Genomic DNA, 25101 nt, shown 5'->3' with positions numbered 1-25101 from the left:
TTACACCAGCTCCCCCCCCGAGCTCCTTTGAAATCCTTGTCTTTGGATTCCAAGCTATTCTATAATACTGCAAGGGGACAAGATGTTTGGCTAGTCCAGTCATTGTACCAGAAGGAGAAAATACAGTGGATATCTCTTGATCTGAGTAAGGAGGGCCAGGCAGCAGATGAACCTCTTGTGGATTGGAGAGTCTTGGGAGAATTAAGTGACTATAAACGTGTGATACTATTATTTATTAGGACTTATTTACTTCTTTTTGAAGGCAATAGACAATTACAATATAAGCTATGGCATACTATGCTATATCAAGACACCATTACCTACAACAGGTAATATAGAGAGGTATCAGGGATCTCAAGCGCTCACAGTTAAAAGCCCGATGTATGTTTCAAGGCTAATAACTACAATGTGAGCTATCATTGGTCCCATACACTCTCTAAGTTTTTTATATTATTTTGTATGATTTAATAATTTCCTATGCCATGGATGATCTTGGCGACGGAAGATCTCCGTTTCGCTCCTATTGTTATACAGGAGCTTCGTCAGGACAGGCGCCAAAGGCAGCACTATTTACGCTGCCGGTGCCACAAAGTTAAAGAGACTAGCATCATAGAGACACGAGCATTACAGTGTCCAGCCCCAACTAGGAGCCTGACTGGGGCTGGACACTGTACTGCTCGTGTCTCTATGATGCTAGTCTTTTTAACTTTGTGGCACCGGCAGCGTAAATAGTGCTGCCTGTGGTGCCTGTCTTGACGAAGCTCCTGTATAACAATAGGAGCGAAATGGAGATCTTCCGTCGCCAAGATCATACATTGAAGCTAAGTACTTCTATATTGAATCTCATAAGCCAAGATTATACATTGAAGTTAAATACTTCTATATTGAATCTCACAATGAGAAAGCATGGCATAGGAAATTATTAAATCATACAAAATAATATAAAAAACTTAGAGAGTGTATGGGACCAATGATAGCTCATATTGTAGTTATTAGCCTTGAAACATACATCGGGCTTTTAACTGTGAGCGCTTGAGATCCCTGATACCTCTCTATATTACCTGTTGTAGGTAATGGTGTCTTGTACTTTAGCCAAGTTTCTACGGTTTTAGTGTGTCTCACAACATTTTTGGAGTGTTTATACTATGCTATATTACAATGTTCAGTTGTTCTTAGGGTGACCAGGTTACCCATTCTAGAAGGTAGACTTTTTTGGCCAGTCCTGGATTGAGAGAGGGAACAATTAATAAATGTTAGTCATTTGATCTAAGTATTCTTGCTGGGGTATAAGTAATCAAGAGTCTATGATGCATTTTCACTGACTGTATAATTTTAGTACTGTATGTGAACCACCTAGAACTATGTGGTAGGGCGGTATATAAAAAATAAAATAAAGGAAAGACTTGAGAGTTACCAAAGTAATCCAAGACCACAGAAAATTATTCTTAGCCATGTGGGAAGAACTAGTGAAAATGGGGGCTGCTTTCTTGTTAAGCTATCCTTGTAAGTGTCAACTCAAATATGCTGGCACCAAAATATGTGTTTTTCGCACCAGACCAGCTTCGACATTTTTTGGATATGAAAAAAATTAATGAAAATATGAAACAAGACTATAATAATTAATAAGCCAGAATGATTCACGTTAAGCCTTTTCCTTTAAAAGTCTGAGTTTATACATAGATCTCCTTATCTTATTTCTTGTCTCTCCCAAGATATACCGTATTTTTCGCTCCATTAGACACACTATTTTTCCACCCAAAAGTGGGTGGAAATAAGTTTGCGTCTAATGGAGTGAATACCCAAAGCGCCCTCCCCCCCCACCGTTAACTTATATCAATGCTGCCACCTGCCCTTACTTGCCGGCCCTCTTCCTCCTCCCCCCATTCCCCGCGCGTACCTTTTTTTTATTTTTAGCTTCTGGCGCCTCATTCACTGAGAGCGTCACACAAGGGTTGCTGTCTGCCTGGTCCCTGTCGCTTCCCGAGAACGGACGGCAGACACGGCAGCCTCCTCTTCTGTTCTTTCACGGTATAGCAGCGCACCAGACTGCCTGCCAGGTCCCATGTCACTTCCTGCGAGAACTCAGTTCTCATGGGAAGCGGCACAGGACCATGCAGGCAATCTGGTGCGCCACTATACCGCGAGAGAACAGAAGAGGAGGCAGCCGGGTCTTCTGTTCTCAGCGGAAGCGGCGAGGACCAGGCATCAGAGGCGAGTGAGGCACCAGAAGCTAAAAAAAAGGTATGCGCGGGAGAGGGGGAGGAGGAAGAGGACCGGCCTGCCTGGGGGTGAGGTGGGAGAGGCCGAGGCCTGCCTGCCGCCTGCCTGTGGGGTGAGGAGGAAGAGGCTGGGGCCTGCCTCCTGCCTGCCTGGGGGGTAGGGAGAGAGAGAGACTGGGGCTTTCCTGCCTGCATTCCTACCCTGTCCCCTCCTGCCTGCCCTGTCCCTACCTGCCTGCCAGCCACTAGAGCTACCTGCCCTGTCCCTGCCTACCACTAAACCACCAGAGGGGAGATAGAGTACAGAGCCTGGCAGGGAGGGGGGACAGGGTGCAGAGCTTGACAAGGAGTGTGGGGTTGGGTGCAGAGCCTGGCAGGGAGAATTTGGTTCAGAATGTTTTTCTTGTTTTCCTCCTCTAAATCTAGGGTGCGTCTTATGGAGCAAAAAATATGGTAATTGGGGTCTAAGGAAGAGAACGTGTGTTAATTTTTAATACAATTTAAGTTTAAAAAAAATTTCCTTTATTGTTTGCTTCATATTGGAATGTTCTTTTTTTGTAAATCATATTATTCCCCCAAAAGGTTATCCTCTGTATTACTGTAACAAATGGATTCTTGTAAATTTATTTTAAAATGCAAATAAATAATTTAAAAAACCACAAAACAAATATACCTGAAATGAATCATATATATGCTGCAATGCCACCCATAAGGTGTCGAAAGTAACCACTGTGGGTTTTCCAAGTCATTGCATTTCACACGGAAGATGTGCGGTTCCAGTAAGGTCCACCAACAGTACAAAAGCATCTCCTGAGGTGCCTCTCCCATCTCCACTCACATGCACAGACACCGTCAATGGCAAGTGCTCCGACAATGAATCCCCACGATTCTTCTCCAGGGTGCGGTGTATAGTCAAGTCATTTGGCAGAATGTTTCCAAGTTGTAGCAGCATCACAGGAGATAGCAGACTTAAAGAAGCCCCGTCCATGTTCTGTCCTGCAAAATGCTCTGGACTGCCCAAAGCTGATGAAGTCTTTGCACAGGCCTGCAGCCCACAGGCTTCCACAGTTACCTGCTTCAGTAGGGGCAGCTTTCTAGTCACTAGAGGGTAGGTTTACTGTTTAGCCTTTCTGCTTCCCATGTTGATAGCAGTGAAGGAGTCAAAGAACTCAGCATATACACAACCCTCCTGATGCCATCTTGGTCCTTGGCACATTTTTATTCAGGTTTTAGGGAGGATTTCTTTTTCTGTGTGTGTAATAATATTACTTAATCTACTACAGTGTAGTGGAGAATTGTATATCAACACAGCAACCAAACCGCTCCACTCGTTTTAGCTAAGGGCAATGCCTTTAACGGAAGAAAAAGCCTCAGGTCTATTTTAGGTCAAGCAAATGTGCTTAAACCTCCTCCACCCACATCATTGACTCAAAAAACTTCCGTACAGACTTTGCACTTGCTGCTAGGCTGATAGGAAAAAAGCTTGAGTACCTAAATGTAAAACAAAACAACAAAGGTGACCCATTGGTGTTCAGTCTCTTTTATTATGATGGACTCGACACGATAGTGTTTCGGCCCACAAGGGCCGAATCAAAACACACAATATCCACAAACTTTTCAACACATTCTATGGAAAACCTCTCCTTAATGAACTAGCATATACCGATGGGGCTCAAATAAACAGTGTCTGCTAATGTCCACGGTGAATTGTTTCCAAGTGTACCTAAATGTAAACTATGTGGAAGGGCATAATCTAAACATATGTTTAAATCTGATTTGGGCGTATGGCGATAGATGCCCAAAGTTGGCAGTGGAAAATGCCCATTTTCGAAAAATACGTCAGGAACAGTGGTCTCAAACTCGCGGCCCGGGAGCTACATGCAGCCCACCAGGTACTATTTTGAGGCCCTCGGTATGTTTATCATAATCACAAAAGTAAAATAAAACAGTTTCTTGATCATATGTCATTTTAGCTATAACTTACAATATTATTATTAAGACGTAGCCAAAAGGAAAGATTTTTAAACTATAAAGAGTTTTACCTCATGTAAAATTGTCATCCTATATAATAAAACCCTAAGTGCGCATGTACATTTACAATGGCGTGATCCCTGCCTCCGTGGCCGTTTTTGATTTGCAGCGCTTAACACGGTGGTTTGTCTCCTGCAGTATGGCGGCAGTGATAGGTGGCGGTGAGAGCAATGGCAGGAGGGTGTCCTTCAGCCTGGACGAGGCGGACAGGGTGCGGGTGCTTCGAGGCGTCCAGCTGTCAGAAGAGGTATTTAGTCGAATGAATCAGTCCTCCCATGCTGGTAAGAATTACAGGATGTATATACAGGGAAGTGAAGGAGCAGGAAAATGCTGCTGCTGCTGCACAGGGAAGTGGAGGAGGAGGGGTGGAAGAGAGACAGAAAGAAGGGTGGAAGAGAGAAAGAAAGAAAGAAAGACAGATATACAGATGGGGCCAGAGAGACAGACAGAAAGAAAAACAGACAGACAAAGGGGGCCATGGAGCGAGACAGACAGAAAAAAAGACAGGGGGCAGGGAAAGAGACAGAAAGAAAGAAAGATAGACAGCGGGAGGGAGAGCGACAGAAAGAAAGAAAGAATGACAGACAGATAGCGGCCAAGGAGAGAGAGGCAAAAATAAAGAAAGACAGACAGAAAGTAGCCAAGGAGAGAGAGAGACAAAAAGACAGACAGAAAGCGGCCAAGGAGAGAGAGAGAGACAGAAAGAAAGAAAGACAGATAGCGGCCAAGGAGAGAGAGCGACAGAAAGAAAGAAAGACAGACAGCGGCCATGGAGAGAGAGGGAGAAAGAAAGAAGGAAAAAATGACAGACAGCGGCCAAGGAAAAAGACAGAAAGAAAGACAGACAGACACAGGGGCCAAGGGAAGAGAGAGACAGAAAGAAAGAAAGACAGACAGACAGCGGTCAAGGAGAGAGACAGAAAAAAAGAAAGACAGACACAGGGGCCAAGGAGAGAGAGAGACAGAAAGAAAGAAAGAAACAAAGACAGACAGACAGCAGCCAAGGAGCGAGAGAGAGACAGAAAGAAAGTGCTACTGCTGGTCAGGGGGAGCAGGCAAGAGGTGGTGGTGGACAGCCGAGGAGAGAGACAGAAAGACAGACAAATAGCGGCCAAGGAGAGAGAGAGAGAGAGAGAAAGAAAGACAGACAGACAGAAAGCGGCCAAGGAGAGAGAGAGAAAGAAAGACACATCTATTCTAGCACCCGTTAATATAACAGGCTTAAAGACTAGTTTCTTTAATAAGACATTAACTATTTTTTCTGAGGCCCTCCAAGTACCTACAAATCTAAAATGTGGCTCTGCAAAGGGTTTGAGTTTGAGACCACTGGTCTAGAATACATATATTTTTTGAAAATCGTCTATCTGGACGTCCAGGCTATTGTTCATCTAGACTGCCAGGACGTCTATTTTTATAACACATTTTCGACCAAAATTTCTTCCAAGTCCTAAATGGCCAGAACAAAATCATTTGGACGTGGGAGGAGCCAATCTTGTAATGGACTAGCTACCCAGACATGGCAACAGAGCAGTGCGGCATCTTACAGAGCACTACTGTGAACTTCACAAAAAGGGTGCCAGATAAACATCTCAATTATAGGTTATGGTGAGTCCCCCCAAACTCGCCCAAAACCCACTATACCCACCTGTCTACAATCCCAATTAGAGAATGACACGGTGACAAAATTCATCACAGTTCCCGTCCCCACGGATAACCGTGGGAAACCATCTTCATGTCATTCTTCAAGGAGAGAGGGAAGAATCAGAGTATAATTGGGCACAACCACTGACCCGCAAGCTTTGCTTTGAAGAATGCTGGTGTAGAAGGACTGAGGTTGAAATAGACATTAGAAAATGACATGGGATTATTTCCCGCGGTTATCCGCGGGGACGGGAACGGTGATTAATTTTGTCACCATGTCATTCTCTAATCCCAATAGCCCTTATGACTACAGGTGGCACCTATATGGCAGTAGAGTAGGGTGGGGGTGGGGGATTGGGGGCACACATGCTCCACCATAAATGTAGTGGTAAGAATGGTTTATGGGCCTGGGTCCTCCTCTCTATGGTTCACTAGCTCACCCCCCAGGCTATTTAAGACACCTGTGTGCAGCTCTACTAGGCTTTCCTATATCAGGTGCTGATATTCTGGAGACAGGTATGTACTTTTTTATTCTGATTTTTGTGGAGTGTATGAGGGGGTCAGTGACCACTAGGGGAGTGTGTATGGGTCTTTACTTTGACTTTACAGTGGTTATCTGGTCACTTTGGATACCTTTTTGGCACTTATACCTGTTTTTACATGGTCTAACTCACAACGATTAAGTTTCGTCCAGGACGTCTAGTAAAACATTTTTTTTAAGTTCAATAAGTTTTTATTGAAGTTTAACAAAATAAAACAAAGCTGTACAAATAACAGGACTTCATGTTACAAGTAATCGTAATCACAAGATGCTATACAGTGTAGAATTAACAAATTATTTAACAATTAGTATATTGAAATGATTTAAGGAAGTACAATAATACAGAGGCATCATTTGATTATCCCTGCAGGATGACTAATTCCTCCTGTTATGAAACTGCGATAGCAGTTTCTAGCATGGGGAGCCACGCTGAATGGCCCGCGCTGCTCCCGATGCTCACTGAGTTTCTATGAACATCGGGAGCAGCGCGGGTCATTCATCGCGGCTTCCCACGCTAGAAACTGCAATCGCAGTTTCATAAAAGATGGGGTAAGTCTAGGTCGACCCCCATCCCGCCCACACCACTCCTCCAGATACACCCCTTTCAGCTCTGGGCGCACAGCGGCATTTAGAGGCATAAAAAGTCCCACGATATGTACAGAAAGTCAGTGTTGATTATCGACACTTGAATGACCTTTTAGGTAGTCCTAGTGCCAACTTGGGCAGGTTTTTAGATATGTTTAAGTTTTAATAATGAGCCCCTTAGGCTATAGGTAGTTTATAAATATAAATAAATCTTAACCAGCTCAAAAATAACCAAATATTTAAAGTTTAAGCCCACATAGGTCCCAGCTTTGAATATCCGGAAATCACACCGCCATTGGTGAACAAAACACTCACCATCCGACGGCTGAATATTGACCTGATAATTTTCAAAGTTAGGAGCATAAATCCTTGGATTATTATTGGACCAGATTCTGTAATTGGCACCAGTATTGGCCAGCACCTTCAAACTGGCATCAGTCTCATGTCAATCAAGCACTGCTGCCAGCTTCAGAATCACGGCCAGGCTAAACGTAGATGTTGGAAATGTAGGCCAGGGATTTGAAGGCCTACATGTCCAGCGGCTATGTCTGATGTGAATCGCATCTACGGAGATGCTTACTGGTGCCTAAGGTCATTTCTGGCATTAACCATGCTCCCATTGACCTTAAGCACAAGTACGTGCCTCCATAAATGATTCTGGCACTGGAAATTTAGGTGCCAGTGGTGCCTATCTTTTTTTAAATGTATTTAATTGCTTTTAAACGACGCGGTCAATAACTGTGTCACTTACAGGCAATTAAACCAATAAAGTTAGGAGGCGGTAGGGTGCCTACTGTCACCTATCTTGGGTATCACTTCCAGGATTAGGGCCTTAGTGAATAAGCCCCATTTAAATACCTATGTAATATAAATGTGCATGAGTCGAATCTCATTTAAAAGGAAACTCTGCAATGAGAAGGCATAGGATAAAGTTAAGAGGTGATAGGCTCTGGAGTAATCTGAGGAAATACTTTTTTACGGAAAGGGTGGTAGATGCGGGGAACAGTTTCCCGGAAGAGGTGGTGGAAACAGAGACTGTGTCTGAATTCAAGAAGGCCTGGAACAGGCACGTGGGATCTTTCGGAGAAAGAGATAATGGTTACTACGGATGGGCAGACTAGATGGGCCATTTGGCCTTTATCTGCCGTCATGTTTCTACGTATCGATGCACTTCAAAGTTGAAATAAGAGAAAAATCTGAAACCACTGCCCTCTCCAAAAAGAAAAGCATTAAAGGTATCATCAAAATATGTTCTCTTTCCTTCAGCCCCAAGGGATTAATTTTAAATGAAGAGAAACCTGAACAATTTATTTCAAGCATGTATTTTTCTGATGAACTTCTACAAAACATTTTGACCTGCACCCTTGCAACAGCTGTGCATGTGGTTCTAACGACACACGCTGGAGTGTATCACAGCACTCAGGACAATTCTGGCCAGACTGATAATGATGGGGCTAATGAACATCACCATATGCAATTCTAATTCGCAGACAGCATAGCTAAGTACAAATCATATGTTCATTTCAGAGCCAGTAACCAGGGGTTTTCCTTAACATCTGGACAATCATTTCTTTGGTTTAATGAAATGCAACGTAAGTTCTAATAAGCAAAACAAAACCAAAGTGTACTTACTACATAATTCCCCGGAGATGCTGACGAGTAAGGTATCTGCAATACAGTACAAATAAAACCATTTCAGTTTGCTTTTTGATGATTTACTTTTTTTGTGCCAGGCATGCTCTGGGAGAGATGTGTCAATATTTCACTGGATTATGTTCAGCATGAGATAATAGTCCAATTAGCATTAATCAGCATCTTTTTATGTACTGGGAGGAGCAGCTCAGAATCTTGACCAGAGCTAGAGTTACCCCCTAAAAAACAGACTGAATCTGCAAGTGCTCCAGTAAATGGCTTCAACATGTCAGTATTCATGTAGCCGTACGACTTCTGTGATAAAGCACTCTTGGGCTTGCCTGTCTTCATTCAGTAGCTATCAAGTAGCTGCCCAAAATAAACCAGTGATGAGCAAGTCTTCATTGCTCTGAAGTGCCTACAATATCAGTCTAGCAGTGGCATGCAGACTTTAGTCATTCATAATCATTCTTGTCTCTAGTCTTACAGAATTAATGGAAAACCTCTATTCACTCAAGCTATGATCATTTCAGGCCAAAAAGGCAGCAGTGATAAAACTTTACAGTGTAACCACATGGATCTTACATGTATCAAGCTTGGGTCTGACTTGCAGAAGGAAAAGAAAACAGGTAGATGAGATGGTCTTTCAGTGGCCACATGTTTTTTATGGGTTCATTTTCAGCAGACTTTATTTGACGAACTAAACAAACAGTGAAAATTTCCTTTCAGAGTGCATACAATTAGCTGCTGAAAAAGTAGATGGCCCCAAAGGCATTCTTGGGGTAGTTGGAACTTGCCAGTGTATAAATAGCAGGTCTGTATTCTAGGCCAGTGGTTCCCAACCCTGTCCTGGAGGAACACCAGGCCAATTGGGTTTTCAGGCTAGCCCTAATGAATATGCATGAAGCAAATTTGCATGCCTATCACTTCCATCATATGCAAATCTCTCTCATGCATATTCATTAGGGCTAGCCTGAAAACCCAATTGGCCTGGTGTTCCTCCAGGACAGGGTTGGGAATCACTGTTCTAGGCAATTCAATTTTGGCCGCTTAGGGTTAGGAAAAATTTTGGTCTCAATATCGTGTAGCCAACAATCAGCCTATCAGCAGTAAACTTTCACTGGCTAAGTCTTCAATGGTGATATTAAAAAGTCAAGGGCCAACTGAAAATTACCCCCAAGTACTCATGTTTCAAGAATTTACACACATCATTAAAACACCACCCAGTTCAGTTTATCGTAGACAGGCTTTTCCACGCACAAGAAGTGTTATTTTATACCTAGTCAACCAAAAAAAAAAAAAAGACATCTTTTCTTACTTTGTAACTACAAATATTTACTAAGCCTAATATTCAGCTGGACCATCCAGCACTTGGTATTCAACTTTATTCATATATTCAGTGGTGCTATCCATTTAAATAGCACCATGGAATATCAGATTTATATTCCATGGTGCTATTTAAATGGATAGCACCACTGAATATATGAATAAAGTGCCAGCGTGCAGACAACCATCTGTCTGGCCTAATTTCAAACACACAATTCACCTGTTTAACTGCTGGATATTGGTGCTAATGTATAAGTGCCTGATCCATCTTTGCCCTTCTCAAATGCTGACCCTTTCCTACACATATAAAAACTGACCCAATTCTATCCATGTAAGGGCTGAAAATATACAGTACACATAAGTGAGTTATACATTCACCACTTGTTGCCAAACCCATAACTCACTCGGATTATCAGCCCCATACATACATGTTCAAAAGTAATAATGTCATTAAATATTAAACATGAAGTACTTACTTACTTCTGTAATTATCAAAAACCTTTACCTATAGTATCTTACAAATAAGGAAGTCAGTAATATTAGCAGAAAAAATAGTAACTTTATGTTGTAGAAAAAGAAAGTTGAGGCCAAGTAAAAAACATGGGCAGAGGAGGCCGAGGAGCTGGCACTGAATTAAATGTACAAATTAAGCTCATTTAGCCAAAGCAGCAGAGAATTGGCAAAGATATGTGGGTGGACTAAATGAGCCTGTTCGCTCTTATTTGCTACCATCTACTGTGCTAATACATATTTAATTGATATCTAGAGTGCACTTTTATCATATAAAGCAGGGCTGCCCAAGTCTGGTCCTCGAGATCTATTGGCAGGCCAGGTTTTCAGGATGTCCACAATGAACATGCATGAGAGAGATTTGCATACCAAGAAGGCAGTACAGGCAAATCTCTCTCATGCATATTCATTGTGGATATCCTGAAAACCTGGCCTGCCAGTAGATCTCGAGGACTGGACTTGGGCAGCCCTGATATAAAGGATCCTGTACACTAACACGCATGTTGAGTGAAATTGTACACTGCAAAAAAGTATAAAATGCCAAGAAATGGGCAAAACCCCTAAAGTATAAGCTTTTTGTGATTTGTTTTTTTGCACAAAGGGCACATTGCAGCAGTAAGCTTTGAAAATCTATGTAAATTTGGCTTTAATGAGCTAATGTCATGCGAAATAATGTCTAACAATGAGGAGTGGAGGAAAATACAAACTGTATAACAAAAATACAAGTCTCCAGAACGCTGAAGTCACCCTTTTGACGGAAGAAAAAGCCTCAAGCAACAGGTGAGCACACAAAAGGCCCGACCACCACCTTCCACATCATCGGCATACAAAGCTTCTGTCAGGGAGACTGGCGCCAAGTTATTAGAACATGCTCGGATATAATGAAAAAAATCCTATCAGCAACTTCATCTGAAAAAACACTTATTATGCTTTACAGTTCATAGTCCCTGTGTCCCATGAAAACATTTCACGGTACCGCTTCTTCAGGACCGAAAGGCGTCACTTTACCAGTATAGATTGTGGCGTGTTTTCTCTTTCCATCAATATTCTCAAAAGGGTGAATTCAGCGTTTGTAGTAGAGAGTTGTATTTTTGTTATACTGTTTGTGAAATAGATAGAAACATAGAAACATAGAAGATGACGGCAGATAAGGGCCATAGCCCATCAGGTCTGCCCACTCTACTGACCCACCCCCAAGTCTACTATCCTAGGGATCCCACTCCTGGTAACAGGTTCCCTTGGCTTAACCCTCTAAGGGATCCCACATGGGCATCCCATTTGCTCTTAAATTCTTGCAAATGCTAAATAGTTCACTAATGCAGGGGTTCTCAACCCAGTCCTCAGGACTTATCTACCCAGTCAGATTTTCAGGATACCCACAATGATTATCCATGAGATAAACTGGCATGCACCGTCTTCATTCTATGCAAACCTATCTCATGCATATTCATTATGCACATCATGAAAATCTGACTGGCTAAGTGTGTCTTGAGGACTGCGTTGAGAACCCCTGCATTAACGTATAAAACCAAGTTACTTACCTGAAGCCAACATTCTCCGTGGACAGCAGGATACAAGCTACTGAGTTGCTTCACCATGCATGTATACCATTTCCCATCTGCCACTACTGTGTGGGCCCTCCTTAGTTTCAGTAGAATACAACTCCTTGGGGAGGTGGGCAAGTACTCGTATGTGAGGACTTGTATCTTGTTATCCAGAAGAAAGCAAAGTTGCTTACAGGTGTTCTCTGTAGACAGCAAGGGAATGCAGCCACACTTGAGCCTGAGTGTCGATGCTCTCCCCTAGCTAGGTAAGCTTTTGAGCTACTGGGCATGTGCAGGAGTCTCTACACCTACAGCCCCTCCCCTCAGCTTGTCAGTTTTGTCTCTAGCAATGAATAGGAATGAGACGAGGGGATGGAGGGTGGGCAAGTGTGGCTGCATTCCCCTGCTGCCTATGGAGAACGCCTGAGGCCGCTGTTATGAAGCTATCTCAGCAGTCTACATTAAAGCAATGGTAGTAGGTACAGGTGTATGGCTGCAGCAGAGTTGTCCAAAGGGGTTTTTTTAAAATGAAGATGGTACATCCTTCAGTAGTACTATAGATGAATGAATGTTTCAGGTTTCATAATGAGCGCATTTGAATCGGTCACTTACTTGGTGTCTTTTTAGTGTCATATGTTAGGCAGACTTCTTCTTGGAGGTATCTAAGGTTTTGTAGTTTAGCATGGGTCATCTGCAACAATAGTGGTTTTTAAGATATGTTATGTTATGCTTTACCAATGTCGTCAATGGGAATGGAAAGTATATGAGGTACTGAAATTGTCTTGCTCAAACGTAATGGGCGTAGTAAAAAAAGATACTGTCCCCAGCCTTTGGAGAATAATAATAATAATTTTATTCTTATATATCGTCAAAGCCGTAGTAGTTTGAGGCGGTTTACAACAAAGAAGGGCTGGGCAATCAGCGAATAGGTACAATCAGCGAATATAGATATAGGTAAGCAGGATACAGGTACAATATATAGGTACAATATATACATAGGTGAGCAGGATACAGAGGAAGGCATAAGAGATCTTGGGAAACAAGAGGTCGGGCATAAGAGGTCTTAGGATACAAATCGGTTAAACAGGTTTGTTTTTAATAATTTTCTGAAATTTAGGTAGGATAAGGAGCGTGAGATAATATTGCCCAGCCCATCATTTAGTTGACCTGCTTGGAAGGCAAGTGTTCTGTTCAGGTATCTTTTGTAACGGCAGGCCTTTAGTGTTGGATGGTTAAACAGATGAACTCTGCGTGTGGGTCTGGATGAACAATCTAGAATAAAATGGGGGACCAAGTATATGGGGGCCAAGCCAAGAATGGATTTGAAACAGAGACAGGCAAACTTGAACTGCACTCTTGCTTCCAAGGGCAGCCAGTGGAGTTTTTGGTAGTAGGGAGTTATATGTTCCCATTTTTTTAGTCCAAAGATCAGTCGGATTGCCGAATTTTGGATGATTCGGAGTCTTTGAATGGTTTTTTTGAAAGACCCCAGGTAAATGATGTTACAGTAGTCAAGTAAGCTTAGAATGGAGGATTGCACCAGTAAGTGGAATGAGGTAGTATCAAAGTACTTTCTGATGGTTCTTAGTTTCCATAATGCGGAGAAGCCTTTTCTGATCAGTAAGTCGGTATGTGCTTTAAGGGTAAGGTTGCGGTCTAGTGTCACTCCCAAAATTTTTATGGAATCTGTGATAGGAAAGACTTTACCATTCAAGGAAATTGATGAATCTTTGATTTTGTCGTTCGGACTCGCCAGAAAGAATTTGTTTTTTTCTGCATTGAGTTTCAATTTGAGAAGACTGTCCTGGTCCAAACCTATGGAGGTAGACTGACTGGAATTGATGAAAAGTAGATATTATGAGGGCTTGTCTGATCCAAGTAGCAAGCTAAAGCTAAGTAGATCTTTGGGAGGTACTTCAGATGAGTACGACGAAGTACCTGATCGTAGTAGAAAGGTGAATCTGACATCTTCTTTTGAGTGTATTGACTCATCGTACAGATGTAAGAGGTATAAGGATGATACTTTCTAAGTGAGAGTTTGATAAATGAGAAAGAAAGTGGTTCAAGAGGATACTACATCCAATTGGAAAGTACTAAGACATGGTCTCAAACCATTGGGGAAAGCCTGAGAAGCTTCTTGGAATGAAAAGAGCTATCATGAGTATAGGAACTAGAAGATGGACAGACAATGGCTATCTGTCTAATGATGTATGGAAAGTATTGATACAAGTGAGGGACTTATACTGAAGTAGGAGGAAGAGTAGAGTTGGAAAAGGTGCAAAAGATAGTCAAGGGAATGGGAAAGGGAAAAAACATTAGGACTTATATACTGCTTAATTTTTTGTTGCAGTTATACAACCTCACTCAAAGTGGTTTACACAATCTGTCTAATGTAGCTGGGGCAGTGGCAGATCAAGTGACTTGTTCAGGGTCACAAGGAGCAGCACGGGATTTTAACAAACTACCTGAGGATGCTGTAGGTTTAACAACTATGCTATTAGTTATTGAAAAGGAGATACTCTACTGTATTTGAGGTATGGGAAGGCTTATGGAAGAGAATAGGATATGGCTTGAGTAATGCTATCCCCTTGGGTATGTGAATGGATTGTGAAGTATTCATATTGAATCTACCTAATAGCTGTAACTGGTTCCATGGATATCTACTAACCAGTATGACAGAAAACATAGAATACAATGCATAGTATTAGGTGCTCTTGTTGATTTTCAAATTAAAGGAGAATTGAATAGTTTTAGAGAAGCTCTTGGTAGGAATTCATTAGTATTGAAAGCTTGTGCTAAGGCTGTCCAGTAGACTAGGTCTGACCCTGGAAGAACCCTGTTGATCTTATACAGTATATCATATTATATTATTTATTCATGGAATCTGAAGTTATAGGGGATGCTGAAAGACTGGAGCTTGTTATCCTTTAAACTTTAATTCAAAATACTTTCAAGACAGATGAATTCAAGAATGCATTACAAATTGTTGGTCAGGCTCTGTCAGAATTGGTCATGGAAAAAAGGGTAGCACCTGATTGGAGAAAAGCTAGAAGATTTTTCTCATTCCTTGCATGTGACAGTGATCTAGGGTGATTTGCAACATTTGGTATTTGCACTGGGTTAGGATAAAGAAAGCAGGATCTGTTTGCTAAAAAGAAAGATTAGTAGTAAAATAAACGTGGTTATGTGCAGAGATATGAAGCACTACCGGTAATTCCTGTACTGAATGAGTCTCAGAGAATATATTTTGTAAGAGAAAAGCAAATACTTGCGGCAGCTGCCACAAGGCCGTAGCATTCTGAAGAAAAAGGGAGAAGAAAAGTAAAAGACATGCTTGGGTCTGAACATGTCTCTGATTACAAAAATCTGGCATAGGACTGAAGAAGGAGCTAATATCTCAGAGTTGCTTTAATTTTGTTTTGGATTTTTTAAAAAAATATCTGCTGTTTGCCCAGAAAAGTGACAGGAGGACGCAGGGTACATGGAATGAGCCTGATGTAAAAATGTCTAGTCTCTGTGAGCCTGCAGAAGTCATTGCAGGGCTCGGTGTGTTTACCTTTCCTTGGAGACTGCTGCTGTGTTGAATGAAAGAGAAAAACTGTGAGGCTGAAACCTGGCCCACAGGAGTCCTCTTAGTCTGTAGTTAGTTCTACTGCTGTTGACACGAGAGAGGACTGCAAGGCTGAGACTTGGCCCGTGGGAGCCTTTCCTGTCTGTGCTTAGGGCTTCACAGGAGGTCAAAGATGAAGTGAAAGCCCTGTATTGTAGTTGTGATGATCCGTTATTCTCAGATGAGTCGGTGTCAGTGAAGGTGATTCACTGACGCCCAAAACAGGACCCTGAGGGGAGGGAGCGATAATTCACCTCCTCCAGCAGGCCAAAACAAGACCTTGGGAGGAGGGAGTGAGAGGAGCAGAAAACTCATTCACTGCTTTGTTTCCCATTGTGCCAGTTGCTGTTTATGATGGCTTGCCATCTTTGCAGTTTTTCCCTCTTTTCCATCAATGTCAGGGATTGTCTGCTTCCTTCCCCTAGCAGTGCTGAAACAGGGCCCTGGGGTGAGGGAGCAAGCGGCAGTCTATGGCCTCGATGATACCAGGTTAGCAATGGCGCAAAGAGCCACTGAGAGAAAATTGCTGTCCATTGCATCAGGCTCCGGGAGAGTACAAAGCAACAGCTTTTTCTTCTTCCTGTGGCCTGCTGATGGTGCTGGTTTTTTCACTTCTAAAGGCATCGGCGGCGGATGGCTGCCCTCCCCTTGCAGTACCGAAATAGGGCTCTGGGGGGAGGGAGCGAGCAGCTAAGTTTATGGCTGCACTGCCTTCAATTAATTTCCAACGCGAAGCGCTAAATAAGAGTCGCTGTCCATTGTGGCTGAGGAGAGAAGGGAAAAAGCTGCTTCGCAATCCTAGCGCTTGGCGTTCAAAGCATCGGTGCTCTCCATGAAGCAATGTCCCGTACTGACGTCCTTCTTCGTTTTTGGGGTTTTCTTCTTTTTGTTTCTGTTTTAGGGGTTTTCTTCTTTTTTTTCTGATAAAGAAGTTTGTCACCTGTTGTGATTTTTTTTTCTTCTTTTAACTAAGAGGCTAACAATTAGATTAAAGTATATATATGCTAATATTTTTTTGTGAGGAAGAGAGGGGAGAGCTGTGACCTGTCAGAAGTGGTCGAAGAAAAAACTGACAAGCTGAGGGGAGGGGCTATAGGTGTAGGGACTCCTGCACATGCCCAGTAATATCCCTTGCTTGTTTCCAGAGAACAGTGGATACAGGGAAGCAACTCGTTCCCCTTCCACCCCCCACTAAGGACAAGCAGGATAGCAAGTCCTTACAGCACGATTCTGCCTAGCTATAGGCTGCCTTCAACAGAAAAAAGGGAAAATTAATAACAAACCCCCTCCTTTACAAAGCCGCGCTAGCATTTTTAGCACCAGCCATTGCAGTAACAGCTCCGATGCTCATAGAAATTCTATGAACATTGGAGTTAAAAATGTTAGCATGGCTTTGTAAAGGAGGGGGAAAGTGTTGCAATAGACAAACACAAATATAGTTATGGTGGTAAGTAGTCTTTCTCATATTCTTTCCCCTCTTTTTGAAAGGCAGCCTGGAACAGAAAAGAAATGGGCCTAAGGGGATTGAATAGTCATAGGCAGCGGAATGTTTTTTTGTTTGGGGGGCCCGCAAGCTCCTCCCCAGACCCCGCCCAAGCTCCACCCCAGACCCAGACCCCATAATAGTACTAATTGTAATACAATTTTTTTCCATTCATTTTTCATATATACACACAATATAATCTTATTAACAATACATAATGGTTAACCACAAAATTAAACTATGTAAAGCACACTGTATGTGCCTCAACATTCATTTCTACCAGAACACCTGGCCTTGGTCACACAAGCAGAACACAGTTAATCCCTATGCAAATTCAGGACCAGAAAGTAAAGTACTAATATATACAAACAAAACCCTAAGACGCAAGACTCTGCATGCAGTAAACCCCCCAGAGAAATAGAAGCAAATGCATTTCTTCCTGAACAGTGCAAAATATAGACAGCAGATGTAATTTCCCAAAACTCACACAATTCAATCACTAAATTGAAAATAAAATAGTTTCTCCTACCTTTGTTGCCTGGTGATTTTGGTTTTCAAACCATCTTTCCCAGTCTCTGGCTGCACTTCCTTCTGTCTGTGCTCTTAACTGTGTATCCAGGGCACCTTATCCATTTACTGTTTTTCTCTCCTTCACTTTTTGCCATACATCCATCTTTAGAATTAACTTTTAAAATTCAACTTTCTTCCATTTTTCTGCTTTCATCTCAAAATTTACTTGTCCATGCCTTCCCTTCCCATCTATCCATGTGTACCATCCCCTCCCTCGGTCTTTCCTTCCCCTCCATCCCTATGCACTATCTCATCGCTTTTCCATGGTCAGTCATCTCTGTCTTCCCCCTTCTCCCCTCATATGGTCTAACATCTTTCTCCTCTCCTTTCTGCGGTATGGCATCTCTCTTTCCCCTCCTTCCCTTCCATTCTGTGATCTGGCATCTCTCACTTCTTTGGGTCATCTCTCCTCCCTTCCAGTTTAACATTTCTCCCTCCCTCCTCTCCACCACTATCATGTCCAACAATTCTCCCTCTTACTTCCTTTCCCCATATATATCATCTCTTTCCTTCTAATGCCAAACACCTATGCCCAACAATTCTCCATTCCTTTTCCCTCCCCCACCATCAGCATTTCTTTCTCTCCCTTCCCACTACTTCACCTGTGAAGCATCTCTCTTTTCCTCCTTTCCTAACCCCCCCAGCCCATGCATTTGTCCTTCCCAACCCTATCCAATATGTGCAGTATCTGTCTTTCCCAAACCTCATAGCATCTGTCCTCCCTGCCTTTCCAACTCCCTACCCCCTGCACTCAGCCTCTCCCCCCAGACTCTGCACCCAGCCCCTTCCCCCCTCCCCATCAGACTCTGCACCCAGCCCCCTTCCTTCCTTCCCCCCGTCAGGTTCTGCATCCAGCCCCATTTTCTCCCTCCCATCAGACTATGCATCGAGTCACCCCACCCATCAGACTCTGCATACAGCCCCCTTCGACTCTGCACTCAGCCCCCTTCCCTCACTTGCTCTGCACTCTGCCCCATCCTCCTACCTCCTCTGACCTGGTGGTCCAGAAATGCAGTGGGCAGGAGTGAGCTTTCCGGCTCCTGTCCCACTGCTAACCCGGCTGGTTTCTTCTGCTGCTAAGCGGCAATAAGTGGAAGTGTGTTTTGATGCTCTTGCTCGACACTCAGTGGCTTCTTTGACTGGCTCCTGTGAATTCTCATGAATCGCGAAAATTCACGGGAGCCAGTCAAAGAAGCCGCTGAGCGCCGAGCAAGAGCTTCAGAGCACGCTCTCGCTCATTGCCGCTCAGCGGCAGAAGAAACCAGTTGCAACCGGCCAGGTTAGCAGTGGGACAGGAGCCGGAAAGCTCGCTCCTGCCCGCTGAACTTCTGGACCACCAGGGATGATGAAAGTGACAATATTTGGGGAAGCCATGGTCCCTGTGGTCCCTCTGTTCCGACACCTATGGGAATTGCACTCTACTCTCTAAAGAGATTCTGGGGACTGACTAATCAAATCTACAGTTGCACCAGGGAGTTCTTTTTTTTTTTAATAGCCGTTTATTTATTTTAAACAACATCATAAGATATACAACTTGCAAGGCGTAATGAGTTTTGTAATGCCCGTACACAACAGAAAACAACAAAATAATACATTAGGGGGCTCATAATAGAAAGAGAAAAACGTCCACAAACCGGCCTAAGTCGGCACTTGGATGAACATTTCCCAAATACATCCAAGTGCCGATAAAAAAAACGGGTTTTGGACGTATTTCTAAACGACCTAGGCCTTCATAGTGCCGCTGAATGGCCAAAGCTAAACGGGGCATTTTGAGAGGAGTGTCGAGGGCGGGAGTTGGGCGGGACATGGGCCGGCTTAGACTTAGTCGTACAGCATGTATAACCGAAAGTTATACAGCCCACGACCAGATAAGCACTGCAAACACATAAAACATACCCCCACACACTACCCCAGTGATCACCGACCCCCCCCACCCCCATAAAAATATTAATCACACCTTTAAAATTCAGCCTCCAGACCATCATCACCTGGCAGCCTGGCATAGGAAAGCCTAGTCATCCAGCATAGAGGTAGCTTAAGTCGTCTTGGGACTCATAGAGAGGAGGGACTCTTAGAGAGGAGGACCCATGCCTATAAGCCCCTGTAATCACTGCATTGATATAGAAACATGTGCACTCCCCTATACACCCCAAAACCCTTTTTTACTGGCATAAAAGTGGCTCCTGCAGCCATAAGGGCTATTGGGGTGGTAGATAAGTGGGTCTAGGGGATTCTGGAGGTGGTTTGGGGGGGCTCATCATGACCTCTAAGGGAGCTGTAGTGAGGTGAAGACATGGCACCCTTTTTGTGAAGTTCATAGCAGTGCCCTGTAAGGTACCCCACTATTTAGGTGCCATGTCTGGGTGTTCAGCCCATCACTTTGCAGACCTCTCCCACGTCCAACAGGGTTCTAGGCATTTTTGACGGCCGAAAAGTTGGATGGAAATGTGGTATAAAGATGGACGCTTTAGAGACTTGGACAATCAGATCGGCAGAGCGTATAATTAGATGATTTTCGAAACAAAAAAAATTTTGGACGTATTTTTTGAAAATGTGTCTTAGGCTGTTTTTTTACTTTGGACGACTTGCGAGTTGGATGCAAACGGACTTGGACGTCCCTTTCGATTATGCCCCTCCACATGTTCACAAGTTCCCTACCCATCCTCCCTCCACCTGTCCTAGATTCTTCTACCAGGAGTCCTACAACCCCAACCTAGTACTCCCTCACCAATCCCATTATAATAAACACAAACAAACAGTATACACTGATCACAGTCCAAAACACTCATTGCAAAGTGAATCTGTATCATATCATCTGTCTCTAGATTGGACTATTTTGAGTTCTCAGCTACAAATAACGGCTCCACATATCTTGGAATTGATGTCACTTTTTAGTGTGTAAAGCTATGAGATGATATCTCTCACAGATCCACATTACCCTCATCAGGCACATGCTTCCCATGCCACTCTTGTGCAAGTAGCATGCAGGCAACCATAAGGGTTAACATCATTAATTTGTCTCTTGGACCCTCTAACTCTCCCATTCAAGCAACCAAGAAGGCCATTGCCATAGTAATAGGTATAGCACACTCCACCTCCAGGAAAGTCCCCTGGACCCGATGGCCTAACTGTGGAAATTTATAAGGAATTTCAGGAAGTCTTATTACCTTATTATTTACAATACATTGAATATCTCACAGAGTCAGGTAACATTTCTGGATCGTTTACGGAAGCAACCATTATCATTTTACCAAAACCTGGCAAGGATCTGAAGCATATCCCAAATTACAGACCGCTATCTCTAATAAATGTAGATGCCAAAATTTTTGCCAAATTGCTCTCATGTAGAATGCAATCAATTGTCACTAAACTCATTGAACCTGATCAATGTGGCTTCATTACCGGATGATACTACTCAGATAATACATACACGTTTTCTAATATTATTTCACAACTTCATAATCGACACCTTCCTTATGATCAACAAATTCTGGCCATAGGTCTAGATGCCGAGAAGGCATTTGACAGAGTTGAATGACCTTTTCTGTTCCAAGTACTGCAATGGTTTGGTTTTTCTCCTAGCTTCATACAAAAAGTTTGAGTACTTTACACCTCCCCTACTACCAGGACCTGTATAAATGGTAATTTTTCTACCACATTTACTCCCAGTAGGGGTACTAGACAGGGATGTCCACTCGCCCCACTTCTATTCGACATTGCACTGGAACCTCTACTGATTGCCTTTCTAAATAACCCCTCTATACATGGGTTTCATTATATAGGTCAGAAAATAAAAATATCAGCATATGCAGACGACATATTATTATATGTTACCTCGTCTTCTCTGTCACCATTATTATCCACGATAGAGAGCTACTCACTGGAGTCAGGGTATAAGCTTAATACGGGTAAATCTATAATTATGCCCCTAAATTGTCCTGAAGCCAAATATGAAGCTGCACAGTATGGTTTTCAGTGGTTTGATTATAAAATGAAATATTTGGGTGTATACCTAGGTCCAACTATTGAGGAATTGAGAAAAGCCCCTTGTTTGGGCCCTCAGTAACTGACCTCACAACACTCGATATGCTGGTGCAAGTAATATACATTTTTTATTAATAATCAATAACAGGTTACAAGAACAAATCTTTCAGCATATGGAGCCGACATATTAATATACATCAAGTGCTTGAGTATACCTAGGTGTCTGTCCTGCAACAGGCCTCAAGAGACTGTCCTTTTATATATATTTTTTGACAGCCTGAGATCACGTTAGTATATATTACATTTTTAGTTTCTATTGGTTACTTACAATCTCATTTCACTTATCAGTTTCTTAATTGGTTAACAATTTTACTTTTCTTGAGTCATACTGTACTTAATGCCCTGTTTGCTAAAAATGCTACCTATTTCCCGTCAAATGCCATTTTAATATATCAAGGTCATCAATTTTGAGCAAAGGGTCCAGTAAGGATCCGCCCATTCCAGGACTTTCTTGTATAACAGTTAATTTTATATTCTTAGTTAATGGTATGTGCTAATCCTTGTTATATTCGCTTCCTTATTTTTATGAGACCTCAACAGATGGCCATGTTAGCTTCTAGGTGGAAGGATAAGTTTCACTTGACTTGCTATTTCAGCACTACACTTCGCATGACTTGCTTATCTCAGTAAGAATAGATTGTGTAAAAGCAGACAGTTTTAGTCAGAGTGTATTCTCAGCCATCTTAGGCCTTTAAACAGTGTTGACCTATTTCTATTATTCCGGGGATGTCAGAGGGTCTGTCTTTACCTCTAGTTTCATAGAGGACTTACACACTGGTACAGGTCTCTCTTCTCCCCATCCAGCTCAATGTTGAATTTTTGATAGAAAATGTTAAGTCTCTCATTCATAAATGGTCCCCTCTCAATCTCTTTTGGTGGGGCAGATTAGAGTCCATTCGTATAGTACTCTCCTAAAATAACATATGTTTTAAGTATGCTCCCATTTCTCCTCCCTAAACATGTCTACAAAAACATAGACTTTCTACTATCCCAATTCCTCTGGAATAAGAAGCAACCCCGTATTGCTCTATCCAAATTGAAGGCTATTAGATCACGGGGTAGAGTAAATTTCCCTTGTTTTCTTCAGTATCATCATGCATTTATTCTACGACATTGGACTCAAACCCTGCCGGGTTACAACAACGGATCTATACCTGCCTGGGCTAAACTGGAGCAGGCCTTCTATGGAAAAGCCAATTTACAATGTATTGCCTGTTTACCTTTATCAAAACAAGATAAGATGGATCATATACTTGCTTCTCTGAAGATGGCTGTGGCAGCAGTTGACTCTGATCTACCAGTTCCATGGTCTAAATTTCGCATGATTCCCATTTGGAATAATCCACAGATTAAAATACAAGACACAATGATTCCTGGATTAAATGGCAACAAAGTAGAATAAGGTTTCTTCAGGATTTACTAGATCACGACTGTTGGCTCTCCTTTGCAGAACTCTCCAATAAATTTCACCTTCAGTCAAACCAATACTTCCATTGGATGCAAATTCGCCACTGTTTAATGAAAACATTCTCCAATGTAACCAACCTAGATCATCTTCCGAGTCTCCTTTCCTATATTACTCAAATTTCTAAAATGGGTGGTAAAGTTTCCTTATGGTATAAAATGCTCTAAATGGCAAATTATAATGCTCTAACCACTACTGAGAACAAATGGTTTCAAGAATTGAACCTACCATCCGACGCTATAGACTGGACTACAGTTTGGATTCATTTTTTTAAGTCCATAAGATCAACTTCACTATTGCAATCCATTTATTTCCTATTGCATAAAGCTACGTGGACTCCTCTTCTTTCTCACAAAATCGACTCATCACTATCTCCTAATTGTTGGTCTTGTCAACAAGAGTCTGGTACACTGATGCACCTTTTATTTACATGTAATCACCTTACAGGATACTGGTCCAGGGTTTGGAGCACCATAAATTCCATCCTTGATTTTGCAGATACTCTAACCTTCCTTATAATAATTTTCATGGCACAGGGTCTTCAATCTCTGATGAATATGAGTAAGATTAAATTGCATTAGCTATTCAAAATATTCTTTATAACTGGAAAGACCTATCTAAGGTTGATTTCCATGCTTGGTGGAATTCTGTCTGTTTAACTGGAAAATCTGAAAAGGTATTAATTAAGAGAAATAATAACCTTCCAAAATATGAACTCATATGGGCACCACTTTTGAGATATTGTGAATCTTAGCTGGCCCAAATATTCATTTTAGACGTTGCATCTTACTTTACCGATTTATAACATATTTTTAATTGAACATAAGAACATAAGAAATGGCTTCGCCGGATCAGACCATAGGTCCATCCAGTCCGGCGACCCGCACCCGTGGAGGCCAAGCCAGGTGTTCCCTGTTGAGAAACCTTGTTTACTCGTATCCCTCAATTTGATTTGCGAGAAGGTGTGCATCCAACTTGCCCTTGAATCCCGGAATGGTGGTCTCCATCACGACCTCCTCCGGGAGTGCGTTCCAAGCGTCCACCACTCGTTGTGTGAAGCAGAATTTCCTGATATTTGTCCTAGGCCTGGTGCCCCTCAGCTTCAATCCATGACCTCTTGTCGGAGTCACATTGGACAATGAGAATAACGATGTTTCTTGCTCTATTTTGTCGAATCCTTTTAATATTTTAAAAGTCTCTATCATGTCCCCTCGCAGTCTTCTCTTCTCGAGGGTGAACAATCCCAGTTTTCCGAGGCGTTCTTTGTAGCTCAAGTTCTTGATACCTGTAACTAGCTTCGTGGCTCGTCTTTGCACCCTCTCCAGCAGGGTTATATCCTTCTTTAGGTAGGGAGACCAGTGTTGGACACAGTATTCCAAGTGCGGTCTGACCATTGCTCTGTAAAGCGGCATTATGATTGCCTCCGATCTACTCGTGATCCCCTTCTTTATCATGCCCAACATCCTGTTTGCTTTCTTTGCTGCCGCTGCGCATTGTGCTGATGGCTTCAGGGTCCTGTCTATCAGTACCCCCAGGTCCCTTTCTTGTTCGCTCTTAACCAATGTTACACCTAACATTTTATATTCATGTTCTTTGTTTTTCTTACTAAACTAAACTAAACTAAGCCTTAAGTTTATATACCGCATCATCTCCACGCAAGCGGAGCTCGACACGGTTTACAAAGCTTAAAAATACAAGAAGAGGGGAGAGAGAGTTTACAAGGGCATATGAAAAGGGGGGAAGTAGGAAGGAGATGTTATATATTAGAGAAAAGCCAGGTTTTCAGTTGTTTCCGGAACAGCTGGAGGGAGCCCAGGTTTCGCAGCGGGATAGTGAGATCGTTCCAAAGGCCCGTGATTTTGGAGAGGAGGGATCTTCCCAGTTTGCCTGCGTGGGGGAT

The 25101-nt window shown here is 42.6% G+C and overlaps 1 protein-coding gene across 3 annotated transcripts in view; it reads right to left on the bottom strand.

Moving 5' to 3' along the window:
• The window catches only part of SSBP2 (single stranded DNA binding protein 2), a 584056-nt gene that overhangs the window by 35038 nt on the left and 523917 nt on the right, over positions 1-25101 (bottom strand). For all 3 annotated transcript variants that reach the window (XM_033924042.1, XM_033924217.1, XM_033924130.1), the window contains exon 11: positions 8650-8685. In XM_033924042.1, coding sequence (XP_033779933.1) covers positions 8650-8685 — 36 coding nt within the window. The remainder of the gene's footprint in view (positions 1-8649; positions 8686-25101) is intronic.

The sequence above is a fragment of the Geotrypetes seraphini genome, chromosome 1, assembly GCF_902459505.1.
Source record: "Geotrypetes seraphini chromosome 1, aGeoSer1.1, whole genome shotgun sequence".
In the NCBI taxonomy this organism is placed as follows: domain Eukaryota; kingdom Metazoa; phylum Chordata; class Amphibia; order Gymnophiona; family Dermophiidae; genus Geotrypetes; species Geotrypetes seraphini.
The sequence above is the reverse complement of the archived record's forward strand: the minus strand, read 5'-3'. Positions and strand labels throughout refer to the sequence as shown.